This window comes from Nipponia nippon, unplaced genomic scaffold, assembly GCF_047370975.1.
Source record: "Nipponia nippon isolate SJK-2023a ecotype South Korea unplaced genomic scaffold, ASM4737097v1 scaffold_6, whole genome shotgun sequence".
Lineage (NCBI taxonomy): Eukaryota > Metazoa > Chordata > Aves > Pelecaniformes > Threskiornithidae > Nipponia > Nipponia nippon.
In genome coordinates, this window is record NW_028262380.1 from 26,644,169 (window position 1) to 26,671,524 (window position 27,356).

Below are 27,356 nucleotides of genomic sequence, written 5' to 3' on the forward strand. Positions count from 1 at the left end.
GAATCCTGGAGCCAGGATTTCTCCCTAGTTCTTCTGGAATGCAAGAACAAGGAGAATGCTTTTCCTCTTAGAGGAAACAAATTTAGATGCAATTTTCCTTTTGATGCTAACTCACAAATGCTAATCTTCCTCCTATGGCTAGCATTTGCAAAAGGTCTGCTGCCTCTTCTATCACATCTAATAGCTCTCTTCTCAGAGGCTGTACACCTACTCTGCAGACCGCGAGATCCCACGGGAATTCCAAATGATGAACCTATTGCTGAGAGGTAAGACAAGCTCCTGCTGATAACAAGAAGAAAAAGGTGGGAGCTATCAGCTAAATATAGAGTAATTTGTTTCCCTTCTGTTGTGCCAGAATCTATAAATGAACAGAAAGAATGGAAAGGGTCTGACTTCCTGCTGACAAATATTTCAAAAATGACCTTTTTCTTCACCTCAGTGACACAGAAACCCTCTTCCCACTTGGTTACAGCGGCTCAGGTCTTAATGACGTCTAATTTTGTGTCTGTGTAAGACACACATTCATGTCACCCTGGGAGGGCCTGCTTCCAGGGTTTCCAGGCTAGGCAGCAAGGGGCAGGCACTGCCAACAAGCTCTCCCACCCCCGGATCTCCTAACAGGGATTCAAAGGGGAGCTGTGACACTGAGCTGGCAGCACAAACGCTGAGAGGGGTGAGGGGTGTGCGAGAGGAAGGGGACATGGGCTGGTATATGCAATGCCAGCACAAGAACATTTTGCCTGATGGAAAAAGTACAGCTGTGGCTGAGATGCAAGGCTGGATATATAGGCTGCTCCTAGAGAAGCAGAAATAGATGTAGCTGTGATAACCATGCATGTAAGTGGAGCAAATCAGCAGCATTGAACTGCTTGTGGCACGCAGAAAAACAAACATGGGAAATGTTCTGTGAAAACACAGAAGCCAGGATGGCACCAGGTAGACCAGGATGATGAAGGAAACCAAACAGAAAACAGAGTCATCACAAAGAAAAAGGGTGAGAAATTTGCTTGGAGGTCAGAAGCAGTAAACAGATTGTGTGAAGAATGTTACCGAGTGTCACAAAGATTGCTTTTTGGACCCATTTTCTACTTATATATTTATTCCAGAAGGAACTTATTACAAGAAGGTAAAATCTGTTCATCATGCAAAATACACTGGGATTAGGGTAGTAAAAAAACTGTATCCAAATTAGCTGGAAAAGATTGGAGAATGGGCAGATAAGCAACATAAGTCACAGAAAATTATCCTTGCAATGCTCAAGGGATAGCTTGGCCGCAGCCAGAAGCAATATATTTTGCTTGTTGCCTTATTATACAAAAGCTATTTCAGAGATGAAAACACTGCAGAGGGCAAGGAGAAATAATTTAGACAGACTGGGAGCTTGAACATAGGCCTCGATGTCTCAGACTGCTGAAGAGCTGCAGAGACCTGACGGTCCAAGACGAGGAAGGCTCTCGCAGGAAGAGCCACGCAGGGAGAGCGAACGAAGGAGAGAAAGACTCAACCCCCGCTGCCTTTCAGGGAAGTGTTATATACTGTGCTATACAGGGCAATGGCAACAATGTATCTTTTTCATGTAAGTTATTTTGTCACTTACAGCAATACAACGCATGGCAAAGTAGCAACACAAACAGATGAGCTGTGGTTTTCTTCTTAGATTTTACAGAACCCTGGAAGTTAGAAATTTACAGGGAATTTCTTTTGGAGGGGAGTGGAGGGCATGAAATCCCATATTAAAGCCAGTGACAAAGCTTCTGCAGGGTCAGGATTTTACCCAGACTGTGGGTTTTTTTGTGTTTTGTTTTGTGTTTTTAAATCATGAAAACTTGTGGATGGTCCTCGTCCCAATTTCACTTTCATTACATTCTAGCTAAAATAAATCTTTAGGCAATCTTAAAACCTCTATCTGCAGTCATCAGTTCTAGCTTCATAATAGATTTCTGCTGTATGTGCTCCATCTGATATGTCAGTGACAGGCACACTTTTTTCAGATTCCTCTCTAAAACGTGCCTCTTCCAATCACTCTTGAAGCATTACATTGCCAGCAGAAAAATGTGGCTGCAATGATTTCTTTTAAAATCAAGAAGACAATTTACTTCAGGAGCCACCTATTCAAGCACAGTGTCTCTCTTGTTTTGTCAGGCTGATTTTTTTTTCTTATTTTTTTATGAATTGCATTCTTAATTAAAACTTCCATCCAAGAGGACCAAAACTTTTCACCAGTTTGGCTTGAAAACCTGCAAGGGTTTCCAACAAAGAACAATGGGATTGACAGAAATACGTAAACCTGTGAACATCAACTCTTAATAAAGCACACAATTTCAAAGTAAACTGTGTATTTCAAATTGATCAAAGTTCTATCATCTGAAAAATGGATGGGATTACACACGTGTAAAGAGAGTGGGATTTTTTCCCTCCCAGGGTCAGCAGTAAGTCCAAAGTCCATGACTGACACATCTCTTAATTGCTTGCCTAGCTATATTAACTCAATAAAACTGTTCCCAGAAGTAAGAAAAAGGGAGACCAATGTTATCTTGTTGATTTATACGTACAACATACATTTCTTATATAGAAAAAACCTTCTGAAATTACTTTAAGCAGATAGGGCACTCTAAATGTGTCCCTTGAAACCTCACTTCCATTTTTAAACAGGCACTTTCTCCCAGTTGCTCCTCTGAAGAGCCTCTGCGTTGTTGTGGTCATAGCCAGGACACGGGACTCAAGCCTTGGACTGTAACAATAACTGCGGAGACTGAAGGATATTTTTCCTACAATTTTTACTGAAATAGACAAGTGTGTCTTTTAATTCCTCTTCTGTTTGGCAGTGCCATTTCTCTTAGATCACACAAACAAAGCTTACAGCATTCACTCTTGCATCACCTTTGCATTCAGATCTTGTGTAGTAGGATCCACATTAGTGTAACCCTCCTGAAAACATGTCAGGAGAGAGGGAGAGAATGAGATTTGGCTGAAGTTTGTTCCATTAACAATTAAATAACTAAGATGTTTTTCTACGGGTTTGTCTCCTACATCCTCTGTAGGTCCCACCACTAGAACCCCACCTTTTCCTTTCTTCTTGTTTCACTTACTGATCCCTCCACAGCTTCCACTCCTTATCTGTCCTCAGCACACCTCTTTTCCAAAACACAATGCCTCTGGCTTCCTTCATGTTCCCCCCTGAGCTCCCACAGAATTATCCTGTCTTTGCTGCCAATTCAGAAAGAAGCACAGAGCTTGCATGGTTCAGTTGATGAAGGTGTACTGACCCATCAGCAAACCAAGACAGAGGGGAGCTGGGCACCCTGTTTTTCCCTCAGTGTGTGGGAATTTGGCATCCTTCAAAACTGGATAACACTGGTGAACAGATTCAAGAGTTATTGGAAAGGAACCAACAGACAGACTGATGACATAAAATTAATTTCCTTCTGAAACACTGATAAAATAATCATCTTAAAATAAGCCATCTGTCCATCAGTCTCAATCTTACACATTTCAGAAGCACGAGTCACACCAGTCTGGGTTTCCTTAAAGCCTTTTTGTCACTGCGAAACCTGTGAAAATGCTGTTCCAAAGCACCACTCTTAAACCTCTGGTCAGGACAAAGACTTGCACTGATCTCAACAGTTTGGCTTGCGTGTCCCCAACACTGTTATTGCACAGGTGTGTACTAGCACAGATGTAAACACGAAGGTGAGATCTTTGTGGCATCTGCTGTCCTGAGCAGCTTGGATCAAAAATGTCAACACTTTCCTTGAACTCTTTTATAGTTTTTGGCAGTGCCAGCTGGGATAGGGAAATCTCAAACACAGAGCATGGACATATTTGCTTACAGAGTTGTTCTTTCAAGATGTTTTATGACACAACAGGGATGTTCCAAGAGGAGGAGAAGTTCACTCTGTTCTTACCTCTCCCCAAATGCCAACAGTGTCTCTGATGTCATTTTTACAGTAAGAGAGTTGTCTGATGCAATTGTTCACAGCAACACTGCTTTTTCCAGGAGCCAGATCTTCTTCTGCCATTTCTACCCAGCCCAGAGATCGCACAGCAAAGCACTAAAAAGAAACCAGAAAATATCTGAACATGAATCGGAGCACACAACATGCTGCTGTATCCAGATATGCAAATCTTGTCATGCAGCAGCAACAAGTCAGTTAAGGTTAAAGATCCACGGCTAGGAGGAGAACAAAATCAAGGCCTTGTAGATGACCTTATGCTCAAAGATAAATAAATTAAAATATAATTTGAGAATGGCAAAGTGAAAACGTTCGAAGGAACAAAGAAGAATATGTGACTTGCCAGGAAAGGTAGCTGCGGAGGTAACAGTAATGCTTTACAATAAAATACTTTTGCTAATATAAAGGAGGAAACAAGGGAGCAGTAAATAGTAGGACACACAAAACCAGAAAAATAAAGGAAAAAGCACAGCTACAGATACAATAGAACTGAAATTTTAGCTAGTATCTAGAGCTGTAATTGAAAAGAAAGAAAATACTATTGGATTACGTCTGTTGTGAGATTCACACTCACCGTATATCTCACTGCCTGGCTTTTAACCAGAAAATTAATTTTTTTTTGTGGATTACAGCAATCATTTATACAGTAAGTATAACTAAGGTAGCAAACAATAACAAATTCAAAGCATTAACAAAAAGATAACCTATCATAAGAGGAAAGCAGGCTTTTTTTCTAGAAGAAATAAAAAATGACCTTTAAAATAAAACAATCTAATTATACAGTTTTTTAGCAGAAGGATGTTTAGCCAACCAGAGCACTCAGTTGGCAGAACAAGCCAAGGCGACATTACTTTGCACATATGGTGCTTTTTGCAAACAAAACAAAATGGGAGAAATTGAACGGCACCATCTCTGCCCTACATCTACTAGAGTAGGGAATAAAAAAACTTTAATTCTGAAAAAACACTGTGCATTTGCTCTCAGGCTTTACGATGGGGGAAATACAGACCTCACACTAAGTCAATGGGAGTTTGTCCACAACACCAAGATTTCCTCCGGAGAACATCATGGGTATATCTCATTCTCAAATGGCAATGCACCGCCAGCGACAGATGCACAACAGACTTACTGGTGTTCCTCCTTAATAGGCACACCAACATTTATGATTGTCCCTAAAGGTTCAGCAATAATAGTTCCTTAACAACCACATACCAAATTCCTGCTGTCTTCTAGGTATTTAATATAGCAACAGACACTGCCACCGAACACTGCCAAATCAAATGCCATCCCATCTCTGAGCTTGGGTTTCCCTGCGTAATACGAAGAAACACTTGGCTTGAGTCAGTGATTAGACAGTGCACCGGCACTGACACGAAGTTGCACTCACTTCTTACACCCAAATCCTCTTTGCTAACCATGATGCCTCCTACAGAGGTGCAGGATTCGGCAGGCACAAGTTCCAACAGTAGAAGTGAGACAATTTACAATTAATAACTGAAAATCTGCCATCGTATAACATCCCTGTTCTTTCACCCTGACCCTCCCCTTACCAAGACGGATCAAGTATTGACATCAATTAGTACTCAGTCCTTGGTACGCTGCTTGCTTCAGGGTTATTCATATGTTTCTTCTGCGACGTTATGCTGTCCTGAAATGCTATGTTGTTCTGGTGAGCTGACTTGCAGTTGTTTCAGTCAATCCAGTTCCCTGTTAGGTACTCAGCACAATTTTAACCTTGCAAAGACCAACACTCATTGTCCCGCACTGCCGCCCAGTGCCACAGAGCTTTCTTTGCTGTCAGCAGCATCCTGCGGGTCTCAGGAAGGCAGGCAATGATCCTGGGAGCTGCTCGAAGGATGCTGGCGCTGGTGTCCGCTGGGAGCTGTGCTGCCTCCAACAAGACGCTGCCCACACAGGCATGCAGCCCAGGAGCAGCAACAGCAGGTCCACGCTGGAGCTACCAATTAATCCCTCTTCTTGAGATACAGTAAATAAATCAGCTTCAGAATTCAAAAGCAGACACTGAATATTCATTTGCCATCTTCTAAAAACTGCTGTGAAGTCAATGAGTAGATCAAGCTCATGCACCATCACTGGTGTGCCATTTGGGAAGCATCGTCCTCAAAAAAAGACCCCAAAACACCGAGGTATTTTAAATATGCATAATATGCCAACTTTGGCAAACTAAGGGAGGAATAAAATTCACCAGTGGGTAAAAAGGTTAACGAGTTTCTCCTTCCTTCCCTTTAAAACTTCTCTCCTCCTTTAAAACTCCCCTCCTCCTTCAGCCTTCTTTCAGCTTGCACAACGCACTCCTCCAGCCTCCTTTGCCATGCAGAAAACCCAGCCTAGGAGCCTGCCTCTTGTACCTCTGGTATCTACTCTGACGAGTCACTAATGATGCATCTCATCCAAGGTATTAAACAGCAAATACACTCTGCAAATTGTGTGAAACCCTTTAGTGAATATGGGTAAAAAATTAAAGCCTCCCGTGCCTCCAGATTTTTTGTGGCTGTATTTTTTTTTTAATTATATTATTATTATTTTGCTTTGCAAAACAAGGAAACCAATATGCAAATTCTCCTATGCTCCTATGCTTCCTGACCCAGCTCTGCTGGAAACCCACAAAAGCGCTGGCTTTCAGATTTTAAAGGGAGATGAAAGAGAAGGTGAAGGAGGAAACAAGGGAGGAGGCACCACTCAGGGGCGCTCTTCACTTCAGGGCTACACGAGATACTAAAATATCAATTTTTTAGCAATTATTAAGGTCATCTAATCTCAAGATTGCAGACTTGTTTTTGGCACATCAGATGCTTGTGAATCTTGCCGGAAGCGCTGCGATGCCCATTGGGGTATTAAATATTTATCTCTGCAAGCTTTTAAAATACAGATTTTTACTGTGCCAGAAGAAAGGGGTTTTTTACAAGTATTTCAATATTAAATTGAGTAACAGAATACTAGGAGAAACATTTTCTAAATCATCCTGAGAGGTGAAGAACTAAATGTATACACTAAGTATATTGTTTCCTCATTATTCTTCGTCTTTCAACCACATCTGCAATTTGTTAGCTGCTTTCCGAACACAAAGATAAATATAGTCCTTGCACTGAACTAAGTATATCTTAAGAAGGCAAAAAACTGGTGAAAGACAATCAGTTCAAGTTGACAGCAGGTGAATCTCTTATTAGTAAATATGGTGAACTGTTTTGGTATTTCTTTCCTGGTCATTTTTATACTATGTTTAAAATTCTCCCGTGGTGGTATTCACTGTCTTTCCCTTCCCAGCCCGCTGTCATGACAGTAGAGCAAGCTGAATGGGACACCTGTCCATCCCGCGTATTCACCTCTGTGTGAAGTGCTTGGCTTCCTTCCGCGCTTCCCGTCCTTCTCTGTGCTTCCAAGCCAGGTAGACGTGAGAAACCCAGTTGGCTTCTGGCACCTGGCAAGTTTTTGTTTGTGTGATTTACAGAAGTCCTTACCATAACCCAAATAAAATGCTTCAGAACAGCTTCATCAAAACAAACCTACTTCCCAAAGACTCATTACAAACAAAAAAACCTCTCAATTAAACCCAGAAAGCCTTAACACCCCACCCACAAAGCAACACAATGCCTAGGTACCTAAGGATACACAGACAAGAAACATTCTTTTGCTCAAAATACACTTAAAGACCAAAAACCTTCTTCTTCTTGGTTGGCTCTAACTGAATACACATGCTGGCATGACTCGGAAGTGATGGCAGCCCTTTATGCAGATTTCAGCACTAGAAAACATGAGGACTCGGAAAAACATGTGATACATACCACGGTTCGTTTATCATCAGTATAATAGATAATAAAAGTATATATACACACACCGGGGGGGGTGGGGGGGTGGAAGTGTGTGCATGCATGCATCCCTCTCTCTCTGTGTATTGCAAGCAATTGTAGATCTCTCTCATAAAGGATCCACTTCATGCTTTATTTTTGGTGGGGTCAAACAAACACAAAACCTAGCAGAAACAAACCACCTACTGTCTCCAATCAGGTATGACCCAATTCTTAAACCAGGGCTAGCTGAGCTAGCCATGACAGCAGAATTGCTTAGTTACGTAGCACACTAATCCAGCATCGTGGTTACCCCAGCTCCCACCAATGGTACTTACTAGCCAAGAGACAAAGTGCCTCCTTTGACCTGAAAGAGCTTTGCTGATGCACCCTCTTTTCTCCTGGAACTAGTATTTAGAGTCAAAACAAGTCAAGCTGAAAACCACTGAGTGCAGCTCTCCTTGACTTAAGAGCCTATGAGCTCAGTAAAACTGACATTCCTGGTAATGCCAGTTGGTTAAGTACCTCTACTCAAAGCTCACATATAATTATTGGCAAATCATAATTATTGGCAAATCATAATTTCAAAGTAACCCAGATGCCAACTTTTGGCTTACAGTAGTCTACCTCATTTCTTTTCTCCCTTGCACAGTAAACAAATAACGCTTGTATCATGTTATACATTATTAGTATTAACTTACAAAATAAAATCTTACAGTTTTTTGTGCCTGGTCAGACCCTCCGCTTTATCTTAAAAATCAAAACTCTAAAAAGGATGATTTAAATAACCACACCTGAATGAGATATGAAAGAGAAGTGAAACATGATTTTCCTACCTGCTTGAATCTACTGTTCCCAGACTCTTTCCAAGAGATAGCAAAGAAAACCAGGTTTGAAGAAAACCAAAAAAAAGCTGATAAATACATCAGGATGAAAGACAGATTTAGGAATTGTATACTGTATTTGGATCACTGGGGTATTACTGTTTGGGATGGGTAAGGATCAAAGATACTACCACAAACACGGTGTGTCTGAGATAGATGAATGAAAAAAATGTTTAAACCACAGTATCTCAACTGGAGACTTCGCATTTCCTGCAAGGCTACACAGGACATTGTGCAAAGAAAATATACAGGGGAAAAAAGGCCACAGGGAAGAAAAGGCCACCTTATCACACACTGCCCCATGAACAGACAAGTGAACAGAAATGAAAACACAGGTATCGCTGCTCAGTTTTACAGTTCTGGGGAACATATGTTTGCATGGCTACAAATCCAATTAATGTTTCAGGGTTAATGATCTGTAGCCAAAGAACCAAACTCATAAATGCCTTAATCCAAACTCTGTAAAAGGCTGTAAACCTTCCTGGCAGTGCAGTTTTGATCTAAAACATCACCTAAAGCTGGGGAGCTTTGGGTTTGAAGGAATGAATGAATCGTGGTTCACACTTCTGCTCTTTGGCATTGCAAACCCTTCACCACAGGGCAGGGCTCTGCTCTGCAACAGCTTTTCCAAGAGGAACTCCAGAAGGAGCTTTGACAGGAACGCAGAACCGTGACAAATCTCTGCACATAAGCAAATGCCACACTCTAGCTGTTGCCTCATGTAGTGCTAAGCATGTACCTTTAAAAAAAGAAAATATCAAGAAAACCAAAGCAGATACAATCCCCTACTAGACAGAGGACAAGACATCAATTACACAAGACTGATGGCAGAGTAGTACTGGAAACTGGATGGATCATAAGGGCATGGGTAGAAAGATCCCATTACAGGGAAAAATTGGATTAGAACATCAGTTTGAGGACAACAACTAATGAACATTACAAATACATGGACTGACTGTTTTTCAGATCACACAGCTGTTGGTAGCCACTACGAACATCTACATTAGAGTATGTTTGCCTTCATGATTTAAATCTGTGCTACTAATTTCTTCTCTACTTCAGCCTAAAGGACTTGGATTTCCTTTGTTTCCCTATATGTTTTTCCTTTTTAAAGGTCATCTCTGTCTGCAGGCATACGTAAATCATTACAGTATTTAATAAGGCCTTTTATCACAGACCACTGAGCAGGCTTGTGCCAGAGACACAGCATGTAGGTCACATAATCAACCATTTCTTATGCAGCCAACACAATCTTGGAAATTTCACTTACATTTTAGTTGATACTTTAAAAATAAAACAAACTACCATATTATTTTATGCTTTGGAAGATCAAGTATCTTAAAATACAGCCACCCTATTCTGAGAAAAAAGTATGTTTCAGTATGTTTGCTGGCTATACATGAAGAAAGCTTGCATTGATTCCAGATGAAAATATTGGAGATGATCAAAGCCAAACTGAGTAACAAAAGAATAAAGAGATCTTATGCAATTAATGAACAAGCAAACACTTTCACACTTCCATTTAATTGACATTAATTGACTGCAATGCATCCGCTTTCTCAGAGAAATACTGACAGTTGTCACGTAAAAATTCTGAATCACAAAAAATTCAAAATGCAGAATCAAAAACATACTAATAAGATTCTTCAACATTTCCAGCTTTCTGTTGCAGTTCATGTTGTATTATTTGAATGCTGAAAATGTGCATGCCATACAAAAAAAAGAACACAGATATTCAGGACACAACAGAATTCAGAAATCCACTAATAATTGCTATTTCAAGCAGATGATTGTAAACTAAACTTCTGAGGAATAAAATCTGAGGGTTTTACAAATACTGTAGAATACCCTTTATAATAAACTACTTCTCTAGAGCAGGTCAATATTGAACTTTCTGCTTTCACAGTCCCTTACTCATACTCCAAGACACTACAGTCTCATTTTTTTCCAGACTCGCAGACTCCAACGTGTAGGATGACAAAAGTCCCTCTCTTGTTTTGAGTTTAATACTTCTGTCTCAGTGGTTCCTGCTGGCTCACGGCCAGAGGTCAAATCCGCTCTATCAAGGCAAGAAAATGTTGCAGGCCCATTGTGCTGGTTCAAGATTTTTTGAATCCCAATTTCTTATTCACTACTATATTTCTGAATCAAGTAAAAAAATCTAGTCAGTTGAGCAAAAATGGAATGGACGCTATTATTCTCTACTAATACCCTTTTGCTATACGTAGTTCTGAAGAAATTAAAATCACATTATTCTTTTTTCCAGTCTTCTCAGTAAAGAATAGGCTTTGATTTGAAATGCGTTGCAGATACCTTGACTTCACATCCCAAAGGGATGGGTTTATGGACTTTGCTTTGAGCTATTAAGGGTGTTTTGGGTTTCCATTTTAATATAGCGAAATGAAAAACATGTTTCATCTGTGAAGAAAAGGCAGTCATATTTTTCACCAGGAACTAACGAAGGATGATTGTTGCAATGATGCTCAGAGTCTATCTTGCAGAATAACTGAAGTGTTAGGATAACTCAAGCAGGTTTCATTATTCTGCACCACACAAAAATGACCCCAACAAACACACCTAGGCTTTGTCAGTAAAGAGAAGCCCTGCAGGAATGCGCATTCATTTCTTAAAAACTAATGCTCTTCACTTGTTATCTTTAACCTTGTATGTTGTATTTTTCTGATGAGGGCTCTTCTGCAGGCTGATAGATGTAAGTGGTTCTAATGCAGCCAGCAGCACTTTATTCAGCCCTGTGGTGCATAATTTCAAAGGTAATATGCATGACATCCAACTTAAAAAAAAAAACAAACCAAACCAAAACAGAAACCACCTTTAGGTGAACTCTCAACCTTACTGAATCAATGGAGAAAAACCTTTCATCTTCACTAGAGTCAGGATTTCATCTCTTTAGAAGCAACATTGTTAAGAGTAATTTGTTTTCTGCAGAAATTAGGTTTACAACAGGATCCAGAGTCAATGAAGTTAAATCACTTTTGATCGATTCCCACTCTTTTTCAAAGACTCAAATGAACATGAATCCTGAGTCCAGAAATCTTGAGCCCTGGTGAGCCTCCCACATTTGAGGACCCCCTTACTGTCACACTGCCTCTCTGCAGTGCCGTGGAGCAATCACCTTCAAGCATATGGAATAATGTACACCCGCATAGGATCAACATGGCATTATGATGTACTGCATATCTCAAGTTTTTAAATCTCTTAAGAGATAAATATTACCTCCCACTCCCTTTTCTCTTTGATGAAATGCAGGAAATTTTGGCAAGGAAGACCTCCGGTTTTTTGAAGTGAAATTCAGAGTTAGAACTAATACCAAAATAAATATACATGCTGGCTAGAGCTACCTAAATATTGCTCTGTCATTCAACACAATGTTCCATTTTAATTGATTTATAAATTAACTTCCTCCATAAATGTACCTTTCAGCAGGTCAAATGGACAAATAACCCACCAAGGTTGTACCATGCTGTTTTCAAACTGTGTATATATAACATATATATATCATACATAAATACATATATATTTACATATATATACACACACAGAGACAAATACACTCTCTGCACTTTTTTCATTAAAAATCTACACAATGGAATGGTAAACTTTGTGACATTGCAGATTAGAGCAGGCTATTTCCCTGAGCTGCCCTAAACTGGCAAGCTAATGTAAATAATTGAAGAGAAATACAAAAATATCATCTGATCATTATAATTTTGTAGGAGCACGATGATGAACAGACATTCAAGAGGCAGTTCACAATCAACAGGCCATTCTAAAGCTGGAGCTGACAGAGGCTATATATTGTTTTAGAGGTGAAATGGTTGGTCTCCAGTGAGAAGTATGAAGGGCTGCAATCTGTGATTACCTCTGCAGTGTATTAGCAAAGATGCTGGCGAGCTGATGGGGAGGTCTGCCAGCAATATCAGCAGAGGCTGAGCCAAACTGCGCACTAAATCCATCAGTCTGCAGAACGGCAACAGGAGCTTTTCGTCTGTGGGACGTGAGTATGCAGTTTCTGTCCTCTCCTGAGGGCTCCTTTATCAATCATACACAAAGTACTGCTGGCCCAGAAAGTTCAATGTGCTGCACCACAAAGCAGTGAACAAATTGTGATTAAAAACAATTACAAATAAGAAACATTAAAATATTAGGGAGTGCAGATTCTTCCAAGAAAAAAAAAATCTCTTACAGCAGCAGGTAGGTTTTTCTTGTGTTCTGCACAACAGCCGTGGTTTGTTAAATGGTTGTATACAGCAAGATGCTGTACACAGACCCCAGCCAAGAAAAACTGCACTGTGCATCTCCATGAGAAATGGTACTGAAGATGACACTGGCATTTCAGCCTAGCGAAGCAAGAGAAAACTCTTCTTAAACAGCCACCACTGGAAGAAACATCATAATTTTAAAAAAAAATAAATAAAATCAGGTATATTCAAGTTTTCTCAAACATGGCCGGCACTTCCTGGTAGAGTAGCTACAATTTTAGCAGCAGTGTTTCACTTTGGAAATGGTTTCCTGTTACTTGGAGGCCATGGCAGCACATCTGGTGCCCCACGGTTGCAACTTCAGAGGCAGGGCCTGCTGGCTCCAGCGCCATCTCGCCCAGCTGGCAGCCAGGGAAGCTACCTCCCCACAGGGAGAGCCGTCGCTGGCGTGCACCCTCTCCTGATCAAGGTGCTATTCAAATTGTTGAGATGAAATTTTTATTCCAGAACTTTTATTCCGCTCACTCTTACAAGCACTGGTTATAATTATGGCTTAAGTTGCAACTAAAATGATTACCTACTCAGGAGCTGAAAAAGTAAATGAAATTATGTGTCAAGAACTCTCCAATAGAGAATATGGACATTTTAAAGCTAGCCTACAAGACCCTGGAAAAACTCCATCCAAGGTAACAAATCTGATGGCCCGTGGTTAAAATGAAAAGACAGAAAACACAGGGCTGCTGCAACAGTCAGGGAAACGGGGACTCATACGAAGATGGCAACCCTCCTAGCCTCATTATGAATAATTAAAAGCACTTGGCTTGTTTACTTTAATAAAACTAAGCTGAAGAAGAGACATAATTGCCTGCTATAAATGCACTAGAAGACGGCTAAACATAGAATAAGAGGATAAAAAATGATCTCAAAGAGTTTAGGTTAAAAGGTTTCTGACCATGAAAGGAAGGTAATACTTCAACCAGTTTGCCAGTAAGACTAATCAAGGCAAAAAAACCCCCAAAAAAGGTTTAAGAAGAAACTGGAAATTAATAGATGGGATTATATATTGTGGTTCCCTATAAGGAATGGGTTCAAGATTTCTTCTAGTCCTCTATGCTGTATCAGGTCCTATTTCCTAGGAATGAAAACCAAGGATTGTTTTTGAAAGAAACAAATTCCTATTCCAAAAAACAAGCAGAAGTGCCATTTTGGAAGAAAAACTGTTGAAGATGCCTAATTTTTCTTTTAGATTTAATCTTTTTTTGTAAAGAGACTTAAGATGGAATAAACTCCCCAGATTTAATTCATTGAATTGAGTCCATTAATTGACATGAATTGAACTGAGGCTTTTTGTAGCGTTTCATGTGCTCATGAGAAGATTATATGCAGCATGAAGTGGACTGTGAAACTGCTGGAAAATGTTGAATACTCCCTGTTTGCATAATTTTAGAAACTATTCTGTGAGAGAGAATTATGGCCTTCAGTGTGAAAAGACGATCCTTTCTTGGAATTACTAGACGTGGCAAAACCTCCTCCTCTTTGGTTAACTCTTCACTTGCATCAGAAATCAGACTCATCTCCATCACCAAGAAGACACAGTGATTATTTACTAATGGTCCTGTGTCTAGCCAGGACATTTGCTTCTGGAGAAGACCAGAAACAAGCAAACGTAGGATGTCTCCAAAACACACATACCCATCTTCATAGCAAGAAAAGCAGCAGAGAGCTAGATGTTAACTCTTTGGGGGGCACATAGTATTTTGTAACATTATTTCCGTAATGCTATTTACAGGCCACTTTCATGACAGCCACAAGTGGTCTGACAAGTCAGCTTGTCAGAAACATCCCTCACATCACTCCAAAAAGCCTAACTGGTTAATCACTAATGCCCAGGTAATCTGTAGGAGCTCATCACCAACTTACCTCCCATGTCTCCAACTGTGTTTTCATTCACCTACGAGCCAGTCATTAAATTTAAATACCTGGTATCAGCATCTCCTACCTCTATCCCTTTTGGAAATAGTCTCCTTCTCTTCCTTTCTTTTGAGATCCTGAGCATTTACTGGTTTCTAAAGTAGAAAACAGACGTTTGGAGCAACTGCCTAGTACTTCCACAGGTATAAATACATTCTTCCCATTCTTAGACATTGATGTACAGCTGAAACTACTCTAAAACGGCAAGGCTGGAAAGTGAAGCTCTGCTGAACAGGCTAACATGGACAGGGAATTTGAAAATCCATGCTTAACACAGAAAGACTAAATTAAGCCTTAGCAGAAAACCACATTTAAAAGGAGAGAATAAAGGCGAGCCCAAATGTCAGGCCAAACAGGCCAATTCTGAAAAGATTTTGGAGAAATTCAGTCACACGAGCTTTCCATTTTTCATCCCATTCCTAGGGACAGAGACAGGTTTCCCTGGGAGGTTCAGTTTCTTTGCACAACCGCAAGGAAAAAATTCAGCATCTTTCTATACTTTTACACAATGTCATCATATTTTACAACAATGTAAAAAGAGACAGCCCAATTAGGAAGGCACAGGTTGCTCTATAAATTAACCAGGAAGGTTATGATCTGTCTCCTGGGAAGTACCAATTCAAAACTCATTTCCAGTTGTGCATGTTTCACATGCAGAATTAGGACTCTTGTCAAGTGCAATGAGCCATCTCTTCAAGAAATTCCTACTAAAATAAATTACTGAAATCAAGAAGCTGGATGTAATCATTCTCGCCTTTCTCCCGCTTCCCCTTCTCCTTTATGGCCTTGTGCAGACAACCTGCACCAGAATGCCAAGGATATGAAGCTCTGAACTGCATCTTAAGCACATGATGTATAGAGAAACATTTGTTGTTTATTGACAATTTTGAATGCTTAACTGTGTTGCTGCATAAATCACTTTTCTTACAAGAATTACATTAATTATATGACATACTTTTCCCAAAACTGACATTTTTGCAGTGCTACAATCTTTGCAGAAGTTGACAGACTCTGGTGAAGACAGCTACTTCAGTTTTCCACAAGGTGGCACGGTTCCCTTTGCTGAAAGCGTTACTCAGTGCCATTGAGGAAATTAAATTTTTATTTAGTTTTTTTTTTTCAAATGTACTGGCCACTGTCATGAATAGGTTTAAATAGGTTTAAGATCTCTAAAATATCTCTAACAAGGTTCATTTTAGCAAATTCTTCCAATAGAGTTTAATGAGTTAAAAAAAAGCTTCCTTCTCTTATGCTGAAATGAAGAAAAAGTATCTGTGCTTGCTGCCACATAAAACCAAGCTTCAATCAAATATAGTTAAGGCATGTCATGTGGCAGAGGAGAGCCTAAGGGGCTAAAAAATCTTATTTTCCAAGCCTCAGGTCACCAGTTTCAAATCCTATCAGAATTCTTTCAGTCTCGCAATATTTTGGGTAAAATGGGCTAGCAAGGAATCCACCTATGACCCCTCTTCCCATTCATGTGAGAATTAAAGATCCCAGAGCGTTTTCCACAGGTGAAGATTTCCCCTGCTGTTTCCGGACCACTTCCCACCCCTGTGGGGCAATGGCCCTTCAGCAGCTGCTTGTCCTGTCCTCGGGGCAGAGGCAGATGCACTGAACAGCTTTGTCCACAGCCTCTCCCACTGCAAAGAAACATCAGCGCTGCTGAGCTTCAGTTGCAGGACCACGCACACGGTCACTACTGCCCCTGCACAGCATCTCCATCAGGCAGTGACAGACAGCAGGTAAGCTGCTTTGATTCAAGTGATTTAAAAAAAAAAAAAACCAACAATGCCCCAAAATGTACAGTTTCTCCTCTATTTCTTGTGTTGCTTCTCTCAGTCACTTCTGTGAATGTTTCAGTGCTCAGTTTTGATTACCCATTTAAGCATCATCAGCATGGTTTTGCCTGAACAGGAGAAACAAAACCAGCTGTTATAGACAAAAGAGGACAAGCTTTTGGCATTGACCCATTTCCCTGACACCAGATGGGTATCAGTTCCATAACTTTTGAAGTTTAAACAGCAAGCCAGAGAGGGCAGGGAGATGATGACACGTAAGTTATTCGCCCACACAAATACTGCCATGGTTCTTCAAGCAGAAAGGGCTCTGAACTCTACCCAGTGCAAATCACCGGGGAAAGAGGCAGACATATCAAAATACTGCCTCCCTATAATGCTTTCCATACCATAAGGCTTATCTTGAAAGGAAGAGCTTTCTGGTTCTGAGGACTAGTACCTAATGCTCATCACTCTTCCAACTCCATTTACAGTGCTCACAATTTAGTGCTTGTCATCGTAACGAGCGCAGCTGAAACCCTTGCTTTTTAACTGCCAGCCTGCCAAGCAAAACACACTTAATCACATCTGAGTTAAACATCACAAGCCAAATAATCAAGATGACAAAGAAGTTTAAGTACCCTGATCAGTCTGTTTTCTCTCCTAAAATATATCATTAATGCTATTATAATTATTAACTCTGTTACATACTGTCTTCCTCCATGTAAGTAGCTTCTGATCCTGTCAGTCACTGCAGGTGTATGGCACAGCCAAAATACTTATTTAAATTACTTGGATTTCCAATTATAGAGATTCACATACATCCTTAAAAATGGATGCAAGCACAAGGCAAAACCATCTACAAGACAAATCTGGGGATATGTATACAAGCATTCAAAACCTTCTGCTGCTTCTTTCTCCTCAAAAATCTTAGATTACAACAGTAAAGGCTCTGACTTAATTATGGTGCTTGTTCACATAATGGTCTCATTTTTCTCTATAAATTTTATCCTCAAACTAGGTTGCATTCTCTGTTCTAAAATACAAAGTTCCTTGTTCTAAAAAGTAACTTCCTTGTTACTAGCTGCAAGTTCAAGCAGCCATGTAAACAAGGAAGAGTACTTAAAAAGGGGACAAACTCGAAAATAAAGAGCAAATTCTGTCACCACATGCCCCAAGAAGCTATCCAGCCATGACAAACAGCAGAGCCCTCTCTCACTCAAGACAGAAAACTCACTCAGTTGTGCAAGGGGTCAGTTACTACAGTTGGACAGCAGAATTTTGAGCTGTAACAGTCAATTTCTTGGCTTACGTGATTTTAAAATAAGTCACGCTTTCCTGATCAAATTGAATGAAGCTCTAAATCTGCAAATTCCTTTGATGGAATTAGTCTTGCATGGTCAATCTACATTGTGCCAAGAGGAGGAGTACAGTTAATTTCAAAACCTAGGACACATTCTGCACCTTGCAAGTTATGTTTACAATTGCAAATTTTTAATTGTTATCCCGTTGTGGATCTTCTTACAGACCTTGGCTTCTGGATCACTGTTGATGCTACAAGAATCATCATCATCAGACTGTGGACCATTTCTGTTACAGAAAAAAAAAAAAAAGACAAATCAATCTTAAAATCATATAAAAATTACAGCACAGCACAAAATGGAGCTGGTCAATCCACGGAGACTTCTGAAGTCATTGTACCTGAGCTTCAAAGAGGCATAGCGTAATGTTGCTCCTTCAAACTCTTTCAGACTTGGGTCAGGGTTCACAGTGGCTGCATGCAGATCCTAGAGATAAAGGCAGTGCTATTAATACAGTATTAAGTGCTATTAATATAGTATTAAGTACATCACCATGTTATTTCTTATTTCAAAGAGAAATTAAATCCTCCCTGCAAAGAAGCGATAGTATTTCTGGCTGAAGTTGAAAAGAGGCATGCATATATTCTCAAGCTGCATTTCATTCAGTGCAGGCATCTTACTCGTTACGTCATGGCAGTTGCCCTGCTAGTTTAGACTGAATCCATCCCAAGTGGAAAGATCAGAAAAGGCAGCATGTTTGTGAGCTAGACATCCCTAGCAGTACCCCCATTCACTTTGGCCTAGGTTATGAATGACATTCATGGAAAAATAAAAGGGGAAAAAAACAGCCACTGCCATGCAAAAAACAAGGGTAATAGTATTAAAGGTTCTAAAATCTGACAATATACTTGCCTTCCAAATGTCACTATTAATCTTTCCCCCATTCAGTACAGCAAAATCACTCCATGGCTGTTTCTAGACACATAATTATTCACACAGAAAGAAGCACATTGATAAAAAAAAAAAAAGAAAGAAAAAGAAAAAAAACACAAGACACTGTTGTTAGCATTGATATTTACAGGATGGGTTAGGGAACAGATCACCTCAAACTTCAACTAATTACTCCACTATACCATGGCATTTGGAGGAAAGGGGAGAGAAGACATGCCTCTAACAGTTACTTACCAAAACAAATGATTGAAACAAGGAAAGTTAATATAAATTAGGAACAGACAATGAAATTACTTTTTAACTATGATCTTAAAAGCAAGCAAAATGAATCTGAATATGAATGTTGGCCACAGCTGCTACAGCCTTCGATAAACAGCAATTAAGGGGAAACATTAGGACTTCCATTTGATTGGCACTTTTGTTAAAAGACCCTAACACTATTGAAACTAGAAATACTGAAACACAATGATATATACAAGGATAAGATACACACAAGGTAAAAATCAAATATTTCTAGAGAGAAAGCACATGAAAAGGACAGTGAAGGGAAGGAGGATTAGTAAGGAGTGCAGAGAGATTTCTTGCTGAACAAGTAGTTTTGTAAAAAGTCTAGCAACTTTTTTAAAAAACAGAACAAAACAAACCCTAACAAACCACCCACCCTCTCATGTTCCATTCAAGTTTCTCAAAATTTTCAGAGGCGTTCACTGCTACAATCAAGCAAGTAGCACTACAGCAACCTGAGGTTCACCCTTCCCTGTAAAGCCTGGGAAGGGCAGCTGATGTCGGAGCTGCCCCTCTCCTCTTTCCCACAAGGACAGAAATCCCACAGTCCTGAACAAGAGCCAGGTGGGACAGATGATCTGGTTGCCGAGACATCCAGAGCCACCTCTTTGTAGCTTCACCAAATCAAGTATTCCTGTAATTAGTGGCCTGTAATTAGCTTTTAAGGTGAGCTCTCCCAGGCTGTCCAGCTCAGCCCTAAGATGAAGTGGTACCTAGTAATATGGCCCAATGCATTAATTTGCAGGTTGGACCTCTCACCTCAGAAGTGTCCTCAGTACATCCCTACTGGAGGAATTATTTGTGAGAAAACTCCTGGGAGTAACTCTTCCCTAACATGCCTTTCAATTAATTGAGCTGTTAGCTTTTCCTACTAAGCTCCTCCTCTTTAATTATTAGCTGCCAGTGGCTATGGTACCCACAGAAAAACTTCTAGAGGTGATCCAGGCCTGGCATGAGTCAGGTCATAAGACGACACAACTACCATCACCAAATTCTGCCATGATCTAAAAGAAGCTTTTACTGAAAATTAAACCCTACGGCTTTTTCTTTGCACAGGAAATGGGAAAGAGGCAGCAAAATCTCTAAAATTTGGAAAAGAACATTACAGAAGACGAGGATTCACAAAGGAACGAATTTGGCAACACATAGGAGAAGAGAGCCATCTAAAACTAAGTCAAATTTAATCAGCTGTGCAAAACCAAAATACATTTTCAAGCTTTTGAAGGGGTGGAAGGGATGTTCCAGGTTATTCATATTTAGCATGTATTTGCATTTTTGTTAAATCTGCAGGATTTTCGGATAATGCTTAACCCGTAATTGCTTTGGATTGAAATTTACCCATTATCTTGTGAAACAAAAAATTGCCTTGTAGCCTGTGCAAAAGACATTTTCATTTTTCCCTTTTAAAACGCTTTCTGCCATTTGTATGCATTACAGCATCACTCCTCCCTACCCATTTTTTTCTGATTCTCTGTTCAACAATAGTAAGTAACTGCTTTTTTTTATGCTAAATATCCAGAGTAAGCTACAACATAAAAATGGCTGACTTGATCTGTTCTTTGACTGCCCTCAGCTGTGAGCCACATTCTACCAAATGAAGCAAAACTTCTGTATATCACATCACTTAAGAGACAGGGACACAAAATAATTTAAAAAAAGAGAAAGAAAAAAAAAAGGAAGAAACAAGACAAAGGGTAAAAAGGCATTACTCCAGGGGAAAAAAAAGGTGTTTCTAAATGTTTATTTGACAAACTCAAAAGCTGAAAGAGCCCAAATAAACTCATCTCAAGATTAGCACATGATGCTTCACAGACAAATGTGATAAAGATAAAAGTATTTTTTATGGGATCACAGAAGCCTATTGGGACAGATATGAAATGCTACCCATGCCAGTCTTCAGTCCTAGATTATACTCTTTCATCTGCCTAAAACCTATATATCCCCCAACCTTTTCAGAGGAAAGCAATACAAATTCCAGCACGTGGGAATGAGCTAAACCAGCCCTCCCAAACCAGATTATCTCAGAGCACAGGCTTCCAAACAGTAATGAGGGAACCAGTGGTGCACAGCTCACACGTGGTCCAACTTGGAGCTGGAAGCTGTCCACCACAACTGCTGCTGCCAATGGTAGCGCCGGGATAAAGGCGTTTGGGAGCCCCTATTCTAGATCGAATTCCACATCTTTTGTGAAATGTCAGATTGACTGTATCACAGACATCCAGGTTAATCCTTCACAGGGAGGCAGAGGGGGACCACTTGGGGTAGGCTGCAGTGCGGTGAGCAGGGACTGAAACCGATATCACCTGCAAGTGACCTGGAGATGATTAGGTGCTGGCAAGTATTGATTGCGGAGAGATGAAAACCCAAAGATTCATGATAGCTGACACTGTTAAATCTAGACTACAAATTATTTCATTACCTACCCCTACCTCTTAACCCCACACCATGGGTCATTTCCCTCGTATTGCTCTGTAGCAGGGTTCAGCTCAGAACCAGCTGAATCCCAAAGGATTCTTCCTCCAGTTCCCTCTTAATAAAGCTCAACATCTGTGGTTTCAAGAAATGCAAGACTTTTCCTAACAGTTCTCATAACTCCAGCTATGCCCCTTCTTTGTAGCAGTTTCAGAATTTGGCAGTGCACAATGTCCCGAGCCCAATTCACACTCTCGTTTTGAACTCCATTACTGTAAGTCTGCTGGTATTGTATTGCAATGCTATCTTAATAACCACTGAGTCAAAAAATCAGTATTGTTTAAATAATGGTAAGTAAGATGCTTATCAATGAATGCAGAAACCTTCAAGAGAGAAATGCCTTCACCTATACCTACAATTCAAATAACCATATAATATCATCTTAATCCAAATTTTGGAAACTTGCTTATTTTCTGTATCATCTTTTACACCACAGTATATGGTCTTGATGCTGCCACAGAACTGCATATGCATAAATCTTCGCTGGATCAAATTCCTTGCTGAAGCAGAACTGCCATATCAAAACCTAGATGAGCCTACTACGTACTCACATACATGGCATTTTACAATGACTCCTCAACTGCCTTAATATATCTACACTGTATTAAAATCTATATTATTATAAACTCATACATTTCATGTTCTCCATGATGCTGCTGAGAATTAACGATCATTATTTATAATCACAAACTATTCTTCATTTAAAGCACACAAAATTGTGAAAGATTAAAGGTACATCTACCATGTTACCAGCAGGTCTGAAATTTTCACTGTAAAGAGATTTTAAACAGAGGTAGAAAAATATTTGAAATGAATATATGCATTTTCTCTCTGCAATTTACCAACCATACTGATTTCTGGGTTTTTGTGAGAGACATCTATAACTTACTAATTAAAGCCCTGTTCTCCATATTTTAGAGTAAGAAAAACACTTCATGTTGAAGTTATATCACTCACATGTACATTACAAGAATTTATACCGGAAGCAAGTGCAGCACTTTACATTCAGCATTTTTGGATTTTTTTTTTCTTGTTTTCTAGCTGAATTATAACAATTGATGTTATGAACCCTCTCAGAAATAATTTCCAGTGTGCTTGGTGCACAGTACATTCCACAGGAGCTTGACTGATGTAAACCATAACTGAAATGTTGTGGTCAAGTTTGCAAACTTTAAGAGTAGCATTTATGAACACATGGGAGCAATCTTTCTAAAATAATGAACAAGAATGTACATTTACACCTATACAGGATAAAAGTTTCAGGGTCAAGATGGTAATACATGCTTGAATGTCCGTAACTCCTCTTAACTTTCATTTAAGTTATTTTGGTCAATCTATCGACAAAATCAAGAACAGAAGAAATGCCATCTCTAAATACATTTTTAAAAAATAAAAAAATAAAACCTAAGGATTGCCTGATCCAAAACTCAAAGCTAGTACAAAGACTTCCCTTTATTTCATAAAACTGTGGACCTTCTTCTGAGAAGTTAGTATGAAAAAGAATTCATTTCAAAACAGTTTGATTTTATATTAGTATTTCATTCCATAGAAGTCCTCCCAGCATACCAAAATAAAGTGATTGCATTTTTTGAAGCATACTCTTCTTTCTGATAATTTATTTTATTTTCTACTTATATGACATCAATCAACTCCCTGGATTGTGCCTGAAAGGCATATTTTAAAAGGCAGTATCACATTGTTCTTTCAGCACATGTGGAAGAGAGAGTGCATTTCTTTCTCGTTCTAGTTAAAGACTGACTGCAACACAGTGACCCACTTGTGCAGATACTTTCTACTGGCAGGATGCTGAGAGACTTACACTTGAGAATACTTGATGTTTATTCAGTAGAAACTACCTGGTAAAGGAACTAGTGTCTCAAAGGAAGACTCAGATGTCTGTGTGTGATACTCCTACCAAGTGAACCAAAAAGAAAGAAGATGCAAAGAGTCCATCCAAAAGACTGCTATAATGTGCAAAACTTTATGTATGCTGTATCCATATAATGCAGCAACGCTTCAGCGCATGCTACAGAACTGCAGTAGTTTCACATTAATCAGGCACTGGCTGTCTAATTTATTTGAGATATGTCTGATTTCATCCTACACATCCGAAGTCTAGGATGTTACATGAGGCACAGCCATTAGAAAATGCACATAGAAAATAGATACTTACGACATATTATCAACAAATAGCTATGCTTTGGGATATTATCAGACCCCATATTCTAACTCAGTTTAGCTAACAGTTCAACCTGCAAGTTCAGAAAGTTATTTCAATTTTCTTTACAGTATGCGGCCCACAAGAAGACAGTGTGTTACCTCAGTTTCTGGAGTAGGAGATGGAGTAATGGAACCAAGTGATCCTTTCCGTGAGCCCTGGAGATCTGTTGGGATGGACACGGGACGTTGCCATTGAGTTGTTCCTGTTGGTATGTGCCAGTAGTAGATCCCAGCAATGTCATTGATTTTTTTCCAGCCAGGTGGTAAGTCTGGGTCTGTCTGAAATGAATGATCACTCCATATATCTGCTGGGAACAGAAAAAAAAAAATTAAAAAAAAAGAAAATTAATCAGTATTACTAAGACACAAACAGTTCTTCCATGGGTCTGCCCCTGATGCAAGTGATGCACAGCTGGTACTGCTATTGTACAGTTCCTGTGTAAATGAACACCAGAAAAACATGCTGAATTATCAAGGCTCAAAGTAAGGTGACAAAGCCTCGTTTGACTTGGCCTATAGAGGAGAAAAGTACACTACTTTCCAAAGAGCTGTTCTAATACGGCAGCTATCTAATACCATCAGATAAACTAGCTCTTCTAATAAGGTTTAGCTTCAAGTACATTAAATCACAGCACATAAAGAAGAATTTGGAGTTGTGGTGTACTCTGTCCTCTTCAGCACAGCACCTTCCCTTCTCAATGCATGAAAGCAGAGCATATACTTCTGCTAATCAAAGTCAGCTTATCAAAACAGACCCCCCCCCCCCAGTCAAACAACCCACACTGGGTTTACTTACAGCATCTAAAAGACTGCTTGTTCAAAATGATGAGAACAAAAGAACTGAGAGATCATTTTACACACACCCCGATTGTCACAAACACATACTGTTTTCAATTGGTTTTATAATGGGGTAGGAAAAAATCAAAACCTCATCCACAGTGCCAACATAGAGATGAAATACAGGCTCTACTGACAAACCCCCTACTAACTTAAGAATGCGCCAGCAATTCATATTGTAATTAGAGACATTCCCAGATTTACGTGGGATTACAGATGCATATAAGAGATGTCACCAGTGGAGAGCATGCAGTGCTTTATAGAAAGGCAGGGGCAACACCTATGTGCAAACCAGCTGTACCGCAGCAGGGGCAGTTACCTTCTGCTGGATACATGCTTCCCAGAGGCTGGGAAGGGAGCCAGTGCTCTTTTAAACTTGCCAGGTAAGCTGCTTTGGTGGTGTCATTATGGTACGTGCTATTAACCAGCTGCTACGGTCTACTTCAAGGACCATCAAGCTGCAGGGAGAAACAAGTAACCTCTCACACTGATGTTTCCACCAGCACTTGAGCAGACATGATGAAGGCTGACACCAGCACAGTGAACTGAGCTAACGAGAGAAGAAAAAAAAAAAAAGAATAAAGGAAGCACCATACCAATAACCTGCAGCTCATCTAGTCCGACAACTTGTTTCCAACCTTCAAAGACAGTCCTCAAAACACCTTCGGTGGACAACAGATGATTAACCTGTTGTTGTGTTGCTGTTAATCCCTTTTTTGAATTAAAAGTTTCTTGCTAGTCTATGCTCAAGCCTCTTACTAGGTGTTTTATCACAGTTGCTTATTTCTGAATCTCTCTCATTTCTGCTACCCACATTTATGCACATAAACACACACACACAAATGCATGACAACTTGAAATAACTCTTAAACTCCATGGCACAAACCAGACTATTTCTTCCCCAGAGCCACTTAGAGTTCTTAAATTACTGATTTACCACTTGAGGAGTAATGTGAGCAAATTCTGCAAAAGAAAAACCAGATAATATCATTATACTTAAATTCAATAATGAGCCTCACCCATGGCCCAATATCTGACATCAGCACCATTCATATAATCAGTTCCAGAAATTCCCAAATATTCTAAACACTCTCCTCTAAATGTCCCCTGATGTAGCCTCTCCTGCATTCAAGTATGTAGTTCCTGACTCCAAGGTCTTATATGTTTTAAAGCCCATTCATCTTCATCCTTGCCCATTTTTATTTTCCAACTGAACAACTCCGCTGCACTCTTCTCAACCACATAAAAGGAAAACAAAATCAAAACATGGTCAATAGTCTGACCACATCATGCAAAGAGTGACGTGCAAACACCAAATATCTAAACATCACATTGAAGTATGCAAGGCAACACCTGCAAGTCCAAATACACATGGGTAAGTTTAAATAACTGGTTTATAAAAGTCCAATATATCACAATAATGTCAGTGTTCATAAAAGTTACATATTGAGCCTTTCAATGCATACCGAAATAGGAAAATAATAAGCTTTTATTATGCAGAGAGACAAAGCTTCAGATCAGTTCAAGTTCATACAGTTTACAGTATTAAACAACCATACTTCAACATTGCCAGGACATGAAATGTTATTCTCTTCACTTTAAGATAGGCACTGCTTTAATCCTTGCTATACATGCATATGTATGTGTACACACGTATTTAAATATACAGTTAGCAAAGTGTTATGGTATGGCTGCATTAAATTACTCCATTCAAACCAATCAACCAAAGATGCAGAGGAACCAACATACTGTTATTTATTGTTGTAATGACACACAGTACCAGAAAGACCTAAACATAAATTACTTTGAAGTAAAAGCAGACAAAACTCACAGCAGAAAGAAAATTGTTAACCCAGAGACTTAAACCAACAACATTTCTGCAGCATTTAGTTAGAAGAGAAGAAATTACCTTGTATGTGAATGAATACTTGGAAGGAAATCACTTAAAACAGCTCGGAGCACTCTGGGATAAGAAAATATCACCTAGCTGAGTAATTAATTTACTTTCAAAATTTATCCATTGGCAAAAATAAATACATCAAAATATGTTCACATATGCTCAGAGATAAAATAGGAATTAAATTTCAGATTTTTTTTCAATTAATACAGCTCAGGACTTTCAAAGAACTGCATTTTCCACACAAAACGACTATGATTTACATCTGTGCATAAGATGCACATTGCTGGTGTCTGGGTACTCCTTGTGCAGAGGTACTGACCTCAGACCATCTGAGAAGCACGGCTGAACAGGAGAGTGCCAGATTGCACGTGTTCGTACTGAAACACCATTCCTCGTGTTAGCTATGCAAACCTACTTGAAAAGAAATGAAATGTTTCTGTCCCCCAGCCCATTTGTGAACACACCTCAGGATTGGACACACTGTCAGGGATAACCTGTTCACAGACCGTGATTTCGTACTGGCACGAACTGGAGAACCTCTCTAGTTCACCGACTGTTCTAACAGATGAAAGCACTCAGCATGCAAGTCAAAGGTAATGAACCCTTGCGAGAGATACCAGCACAAGAAAGATAAAAAAGTAAGAGTCAACACACGAAATCTGACAGGACAGATGAATGTGCTTGTGGCATCAGAGGCCTACTACAGGACACCAATGGCTTTTCTTTATTTGAATATGCAATTACAGGTAGTGAAATAATTGTCCTCTGAATTTGAAAG

General features: G+C 39.6%; 1 protein-coding gene across 13 annotated transcripts in view; it reads right to left on the reverse strand.

Annotated features, from left to right (window-relative positions):
• Positions 1-27,356, reverse strand: part of APBB2 (amyloid beta precursor protein binding family B member 2) — a 204,682-nt gene that overhangs the window by 42,761 nt on the left and 134,565 nt on the right. For 8 of the 13 annotated variants that reach the window (XM_087736243.1, XM_087736240.1, XM_087736248.1 and 5 more), the window contains 5 exons: positions 23,941-24,149; positions 18,826-18,888; positions 18,314-18,399; positions 18,142-18,202; positions 3,906-4,052 (listed from right to left, as the gene is read on the reverse strand). In XM_087736243.1, coding sequence (XP_087592369.1) covers positions 3,906-4,052; positions 18,142-18,202; positions 18,314-18,399; positions 18,826-18,888; positions 23,941-24,149 — 566 coding nt within the window. The remainder of the gene's footprint in view (positions 1-3,905; positions 4,053-18,141; positions 18,203-18,313; positions 18,400-18,825; positions 18,889-23,940; positions 24,150-27,356) is intronic. The other 5 variants (XM_087736244.1, XM_087736246.1, XM_087736247.1 and 2 more) reach the window with 3 other exon arrangements.